At 47.1% G+C, this 8,254-nt stretch overlaps 1 protein-coding gene across 1 annotated transcript; it reads left to right on the forward strand.

The window, feature by feature from the left end:
* The first annotated feature begins 561 nt into the window (after positions 1–561).
* LOC126687891 (uncharacterized) lies at positions 562–4,668 on the forward strand. The gene is made up of 2 exons (XM_050382444.1): positions 562–3,915; positions 4,027–4,668. Exons 1-2 carry the CDS (start codon positions 562–564, stop codon positions 4,666–4,668), a joined length of 3,996 nt encoding a protein of 1,331 aa, XP_050238401.1.
* Positions 4,669–8,254: the final 3,586 nt, after the last annotated feature.

The following is an 8,254-nucleotide window of genomic DNA, read 5'->3' on the forward strand; positions in this document are numbered from 1 at the left end:
GTACCAGAGTTTAAAGCCAGGATCAGTGCTGACGTTCAAACAATTCTCAGGACTTTTCCAGGCTAGATTCGTAGCATGCATCCCTCAAAAGAAGCTGTCCACAGACCTGCTGGCCATCATGCAATGGGAAGGAGAGACACTCAGGAAGTATGTAGAAAGATTCAATAAGGAGGCGATGCAGATAGAAGACCTCAGCCAGGAGATCGCCTACACAGCATTACTCAATGGAACTACCAACTCCGACCTACGAAAGGAATTGTTGGCTAAATCACCAAAATCATTTACCACACTGATGACCATCGCACATACACAGATCAGAGTAGATGATGGCAGAGAGAGATAGAGAATCGCCTCGGACGGGTAGAAGAACGAACATTTGCAGAAAGAAGAAATGGGGACAGATCGCCCACAGGAAGGAGGTTCGGAGAAAAAGGCAACGACCATTTCAGAAACAAAAGGAAAAAAGACGAAGATAGGCGATATACACCCCTGAACACAACCAGAACCAACTTACTGTTTTGGGTAAAAGACAGCCGAGAAAAGGTCAGATGGCCAAGGAAGATGAACGCTGCATCAGCCAGCAAAAGAGACAACAGCAAATACTGTGAATTTCACAGAGACAACGGCCACACCACAGATGAATGCTGGCACCTGAAGGAAGAGATAGAGAAGCTGATAGAAAGGGGATCCCTTTCCCAGTTCATAAAAAGGGATACCGAAGCCAGAGAGACAGAGTCGGAAAGAAAGAAAGAGCGGAAAGAAGAAACCGCCAGAAGACCCAGACCAGAGCCAGCAGGCGTGGTTAACGTAATAATGGGTGGATCGACCGGAGGAGACAGCAATACTACAAGAAAGAAAGCTGCAAGAACAGTCTACTCAGTTAGCCCAGGTGCACCAAATGCTAAGAAATTCAGAAGCGTATCTTTTTCGGAGGGCGATAGTCATGGCTTGTCAGTTCCCCATGAGGACGCCCTAGTTGTCAAGGGGCGACTCAACAATTTCGAGGTATCTCGGATGCTTGTAGACACGGGAAGTTCGGTAAACATGATCACAATGGAGGTGTTCGGCAGAATTGGACTCAAGAAAGAAAATTTGACACATGTCTCTACTCCACTGGTGGGACTAGGAGGCAAATCTGTACAGGTGGAAGGATCACTGGAGATAAACATCCAACTGGGAGATGGAGAGATCTACAAAGAGATCCGAGCAGAATTCATGGTGGTCAATATGGACTTCGCATACAACGCAATTCTCGGAAGGCCACTTTTGCACGATACGTGCGCATCCATTTGCATGAGGTACCTACTGATGAAAATCCCAACCAGAGAAGGCGACGCCGAAGTCAGAGGATGCCAAAAGTCAGCCAGAGAAGCATACTTTACAGCTCTCAGGAAAGTACATATAACCTTGCCAGTACTAACAATGGAACCTCCAGAGAAGAAAGAAAGGGCGGAGCATTATAGGCGAACCGCGAAAATCGAATTATCCCCAGGAAAGGAGATAGAAGTGGGAGATGAGCTAGAAGAAGAAATCAAACGATCTCTGACAGAAAATCTCAGATCGCTTGGAGACTCCTTTGCCTGGACAACAGACGAACTGATCGGAGTAGACCCGGACGTCATATGTCATCGGTTAAACATAGCGACCGACGCGAAGGCAGTGATACAGAAGAAAAGAAGGCACTCGCCCGAAAAACAACTCGCCATTGCAGAAGAGGTCGCCCGGTTAAAAGCAGCAAACGTGATCAAAGACGCCTATTACCCCAAGTGGGTAGCAAATGTGGTGATGGTAAAAAAGTCCAATGGCACTTACCGAATGTGTGTGGACTTCACAGATCTAAATAAAGCATGTCCCAAAGATAGTTTCCCGCTCCCACACATTGATCAGTTAGTAGACTCCACAGCAGGTCACGCCCTCTATACATTCCTAGATGCCAAGGCGGGATATCATCAGATACCCATGGCACCTGAAGACCAGGAGAAGACGGCCTTCATAACGGACCAGGGATTATTTTGTTACAAGATGATGCCCTTCGGTCTGAAGAACGCAGGAGCCACATATCAGCGACTGGTGAACTCAATATTCAGAGATCAGATCGGAAAACACATGGAAGTTTATGTGGACGACATGATCATCAAAAGCATCCGAGCTGAAGACCACCCAACAGATGTGAAAATAGTCCTAGAGACGCTAAAGAGGTACCAGCTAAAACTCAATCCGGAAAAGTGCGTATTCGGAGTACCGGCGGGCAAGTTCTTGGGATACATGGTCTCTCAGCGGGGTATTGAGGCTAACCCAGATAAAATCGAAGCGGTCTTAAAAATGATGCCGCCACGGAGCATACATGAAGTCCAGAAGCTCAACGGCCGGATCACGGCTCTAGGTCGGTTCATGTCCTGCTCGGCAAAACGATGTCTACCTTTCTTCAAAACCCTGAAACAGATCAAGAACTTCACATGGACAGCGGAATGCCAGCAGGCGTTTGAGGAATTGAAAAGCTTCCTATCCTCGCCCACACTTTTGGCGAGACCAGATCCGGGCGACGTGTTATATTTATACATCTCTTGCTCTGACGAAACAATAGCAGGAGTATTGGTATCGGAAAAAGGAGGAGAACAATACCCGATCTACTACATCAGCAAAGTACTCAGAGATGCGGAGCTGAGATACCCGAAGTTGGAAAAGCTGGCACTGTGCGTATACACCGCCACCATCAAGCTCCGACATTACTTCGAAGGGCACCAAGTCATTGTACGAACCGACCAACCATTACGAAAAATCCTCCAGAAGGCAGAGACAAGTGGACGCATAGCAGAATGGGCCGTCAAAATAGGAAGCCTGGGCGTTATCTATGAAGCTCGAAAAGCACTGAAAGCTCAAGCACTAGCCGACTTCTTCGCAGAGTTAACATTCAAAGAACCCATGGAGGACAAAACGACTCCTTGGGAGATACACGTCGATGGGGCAGTTTGCGGAGAAGGAGCGGGGATCGGAGTCGTGCTCAAAGGACCAGGAAGGATCCAAATGGAATACTCAGCAAGACTCGAATTTCCAGCTTCCAACAATGTTGCGGAATATGAGGCGCTGATAACAGGGTTGCAATTATGCGAAGAGCTCAATATCTCCGAAGTCCAGATCTATAGTGATTCGCAACTGGTCGTGAACCAAGTCTCAGGGAACTTCGAAGTGAAGGAAGTTACATTGAAGAAATACGCCAAGCAAGCCAAAACCTTCTTTGCCGATAATGGGCGATCCTGGTCGTTACAGCAAATACCCAGAGCAATGAATGGAAGATCAGACAAATTGGCAAAGTGGGCAGCAACAAAGAATTACGACTCAATGAGAAACATCCCTCATGAAATCAAACGACAGCCTAGCTTTCGAGAAGAAATTGAAGAAGGCGAAGTACTGATGGTAGAAGAGGAAGAAACCTGGATGACCCCCCTCACAGCATACCTGGCTAATGGAATACTCCCCGAGGATAAGAAGGAAGCCAAAAGAATAGTGGTACTATCATCAAAGTTCGGAATATACAACGGCCAGCTGTACAAACGGTCATTCACCCATCCCTGGCTAAGATGTGTGAACAAAGAAGAAGGAGAGTACATCATGAAAGAATTACATGAGGGGACCTGCGGAGCACATGACGGAGCATCAACACTGGTCAGGAAAGCACTGCTACAAGGCTATTATTGGCCCACGATGAAGGAACAAGCTACAACGCTAGTAAGGGGATGCTGGCCTTGCCAGCAACATGCCTTGGTACCGAGAAAGCAAGCTTCAGAAATGAAACCCATCGGCAGTGCATGGCCGTTCGCCCAGTGGGGTATGGACATCCTGGGACCTCTCCCTTTGGCCACAGGACAACGGAAGTTCCTGGTAGTGGCAATCGACCACTTCACCAAGTGGATAGAGGCAGAACCACTGGCAAAAATCACCCAACAACGCATAACTAACTTTTTCTTTAGATCTATCTTGTGCAGGTTTGGAATACCGAAGGTGCTGATCACAGACAACGGAAAGCAGTTCGACTCAGCAAAGTTTAGAAAGTTTTGTGCCGAGTATCAGATCGACCTAAGGTTCACTTCGGTTTACCATCCACAATCAAATGGGCAAACCAAAGTGGCCAACAGAATCCTACTGGCCGGACTAAAAAGAAGACTAGACGAGTGCAAAGGAAGATGGGTAGAAGAACTCTACAGCGTCCTATGGAACTACCGTACCACCCCTAGAGAATCAACGGGCGAAACTCCATTCGCCCTAGCCTATGGAACGGAGGCTGTAATTCCTGTAGAGATCGGCGCACCCACACCAAGGACAGAAGACAACCAGCTAAACCTAGAAGAAAACGAAGAAGAGCTCAGGAACAATCTGGATCTCCTGGTTGAAAAAATCAACAGATCAGACATCAGGATGGAAGCCTACAGACAAAAGATGGCCAAACATTTCAACAGCCATGTAAAGAAAAGAAAATTCAAATTAGGCGACCTCGTCATGCGAAAAACCGAAGTCAAAAAAGGAGAAGCAGGAAGCGGGAAACTGCAGCCAAACTGGGAAGGACCTTACACCATCAGCGAGGTCATTAAAGAAGGAACATTTAAACTCACTAACTCCATGGGAAGAATCATACCAAGGACATGGAACGCCAACAACCTGAGGAAAATTTAGTGACAATGGATCACCATCCGACATGATTGGTTATTCCTTAAGAATTAACATAACTAGTCAAACGATGTTTAGTTTCAATATTGTATTTCAATTCCTCCAAGTGATGTTTAATCACAGCATTGTGTTTCAATTTCTACAAGTGATATTTCATCACGCTACTGTATTTGAATTTATGCAAGTATTTTAATTTACCCTTGCTCGGACAAGGAATTTCCACAGATATCGTCTCTTTACCATAATTACTGATTACTTAAAATATTTCCAAAGAGGAGAACTGACGAGTTCATTCCCAAAAAAGGAAAATACACAGTCAAAATATATATATCGCCTAAAATAAAGAGAACATAGAAACTAGCTATCTCAAAAATAAAGAAGGCAAAAAAGATATATATTAAGAAGAGGGCAAAGGCCCCACAAAAAAAAAATTTACAAAGGAAAGTAAAATTCCTAACAAAAGAAAATATACAAATGTACAAAGTACATAACAAAAAAATAAGAGAAAGGAAAATTCTTCCTATACAAAAACTAAAAGAAGAAAGAGGAATCTAAAGCTTGATGATCTCTGGCTCAACCTTCTCCGGGGCAGCCTCTTTGTTCCCCTCCAAAATATTTGGGGCAGATAGCCCCTCCTGCGAACCCCGCCTGACTGAAGAAGAAGCATCGACATGAATGTTGCCAGAACGGGTGGGAGAAGGGACATCGGCGAGACTAAGAGGATCGGATCCTGGAAGGATGGACTCCAGATCAGAAGGCCGATCCAATAAGTCCAGAGCAGCAAAAGGTCGCTCCGAAGATATAAGCAAGCCGAAGTCCTTCTCCTCAGGACTACCTCCCAAACCGGGAACAAGAGGCTTCTCGCCAGCCTTGGCAGGTTCCTGGACCCCTTGGACAGGCTGTTCGGCAACCTCAGCAGCACCTCCACCATTTTCAGACTTGATGGAGACAAACAAGTCGTGGGGAGAATCTGGCTCACTCTCACTGTTAACCCCCTCGGGAAAGCCATACAAGAATTCAACGTCCCCATCAGGATGACGCTCCAAGTAGGTACCCACGATGGCTTCAGTGAAGTCAGTCAGATCATTGGCTAGCTGGGCGGTGTTACGGCGACGCCTCTCCTTCTCACGAATCAGCCTGCCCCGCTTCAAATAAAGCCTCTTCTCAGCAATAGAGACTTTATCGTTAAGGGCCGTGACGGTGGTGTCGAACTCCTTCTTGAGATCGTCATAATCAGTACTTTTCAACACCACCTCTGCCGCCAGATTTTTATTTTCCTTCTTAAGGCGGGCGACCTCCTCAGATAGCACGCGCTGCTGCTTCACAGCACTCTCCCTCTCTCTGGATAACCTATCCACATCAGCACGAAGAGAGTCCAGCTTCTGAGTGCACCCGCCATGTTCGCTGCGAAGGGAGTCATACTTTCCCTTCAGCAGCTTGTACTCCGTCTTCAACTTCACCTGCATCTCATCGTCGTTAAGACGGTTGGAGCGGTATTGACGGATGGCATAGGCAACCTAAACATAAAATAAAACTGAGTTAGAAAATAACCATAACAGGAAGAAAAAGGCAAAATGATAAAGTTAGAAAATAATCACCTTTGCCAGGTTGGAAAAACAATCGTCCATCAGTACGTTGTCCGGCCTCTTCAAATAGTAGTCAACGTCCGAAGGGCAGCAGGAACCCCGGAAGATGTCATGGGCAACGGCCGGACAACGCACAGTAGCATCGGCCCCATACTTTTGAAGGAGCAGGTCGACCTGAGTCACCATCACATCCCTCTTGGGCCTTTTCATAGAGGGTCCCTCCCCCTCAGTATCTTCGCCCCCTGAAGAAGGAGCTCGCCTTTTGCTGCCGGTCGAAGCAGCCGGGGCAGTTTGGGGAGCAGAAGGAAGGGATCTGGCATGCTTCTCCTTCGCAGGAACCTCCATCTTATCCTTCCCCTTACCGGTGTAAGAGGGAACAGCAGGAGGAGGAGGGCTGGTGACAGGTTCCTTTATCTGGAAGCCTGGCAGCACCACCCTAGGAGTAGGGGCAGATTCATCACCCTTCTGAGAAGAAGGGGGTTTGCTTCCAGCCGTAGAAGGAACATCGCCTCCTTTCTTGGCAGGCGCCTTCTTAGCCTCAGAAATCGGCTTGGGAACAGCTTGGGGAAGGGCCTCCCTCTCTCGAGCCTCCCGGCGAGCTCTCCTATCCTCCATGACCTTCTGCTGAAGCTCCTTGAAGTTCGGCACTGAAAAGTCAAAATAAACAAAATTCAGAAAACGCCTCACAAAAATTAAAAGGGAATAAAGCTTCATGGCACAAACAAGGTACCAGAAGGACTAAGAGGCATAGAAGAAATATTAAGAGGGGAAGAAAGAAGTGGTTCGCCCATGTCAGGGAACTCGTCTCCATTATCAGGCGATGTCTCCCTCTTATCCTCACTCTTCTTCCTCTTCCCCCTTTTTTCACCCTGCACTCTCTTGTTTCTCTTGGAGGCAACACTTTGGTCCCAGCCAAAGTAGGAATCTATCAGATTCACTACGTGCACCTTAGCGCCACCTCGAAGCAGACGCAGCGTCTCTTGATCAGCCTCGCTCAGGTTCGCCTTTTCCAATTTTAGGGGCCCTTCCACAAAAACATTCGGAATGGAACCCCAACCCCCTTCCTTCTTGGCGATGACAAAGGAACCTTTCCACCGCTTCAAAGAATTGGGAAGACCAGTGAAGGGAGATCTTCCTGGTTGCAAGTAGAAGAACTCATCGCTTTTCTTCCTCCCCAAAGAATAGATCGCCCTAACAATCTCGTAGCCCACCTGTCTCTTCAGTTGGAGTCCACGAATAAAAACTCCGGTCAGGTGGCGGTGGGCGTTAGGATGGAGTTGACCTAAGGGGATCTTAAAATTATCAAACACTTCTTGGGTGAAGAGATCGAGTGGTAGCCTTAAACCCGCCTCAAAATCTTCGACAAAAAGCAACTGTTCATCACCCTCTAAGACCTGGCTAACAGCCGAACCCTCAGATGGAATCCGAAGGCCAATGAAGGAAGGAATTTCGTACCTCGCCCTAATCCACACAAGGGCTTCTTGACCCAGACTGATGGTCCACTCAGACAAGGGTTTTTTATTACTAGAAGATGTCCCAGAAGACCCTTTACGTCTCTTAAAAACAAAATCCTCCTCATCTCCTTCGTCATCACCCAGTCCACCATCTCCGACCTCATCTTCACCAGCATCCTCAAGGGGAGCCTCGCCCTCTGGCTCTCTGTCATCAACACCCTCCTCACTGTCAGGGATCACCTTCTGAGACAACCCTTCCTCGTCAGATGACAACTCAACGAGAGTAGCAAGAGGAACAGGGTAGGTTGGGTCACTGGCAGAACTCTCAGAGGAAGAGGAAGAAGAAGGGGAAGACACAGAAACCCTTAATGTAGACATCCTAAAAATATACTATCTGAAAGCAAAAAAGAAGAAGGAAGCAAGAAGACAAACAAAAATAGCTAAGCCACTTACTGATTAAGAGAGAAAGTCTGGTGCTATGTAACCCGAAGAAAGCCTGGCTGAGAAATAAATCAACAGAAGTAGAGAATCAGATAGAAAAAATCAAGAGTA

This window comes from Mercurialis annua, linkage group LG6 (assembly GCF_937616625.2).
Source record: "Mercurialis annua linkage group LG6, ddMerAnnu1.2, whole genome shotgun sequence".
In the NCBI taxonomy this organism is placed as follows: domain Eukaryota; kingdom Viridiplantae; phylum Streptophyta; class Magnoliopsida; order Malpighiales; family Euphorbiaceae; genus Mercurialis; species Mercurialis annua.

Coding starts and splice junctions, on each gene's coding strand:
- LOC126687891 (XM_050382444.1), top strand. CDS start 562: ATGAACGCTGCATCAGCCAGCAAAAGAGACAACAGCAAATACTGTGAA. Junction 3,916..4,026: donor ACTTCACCAAGTGGATAGAG/GCAGAACCACTG, acceptor AACGGAAAGCAG/TTCGACTCAGCAAAGTTTAG.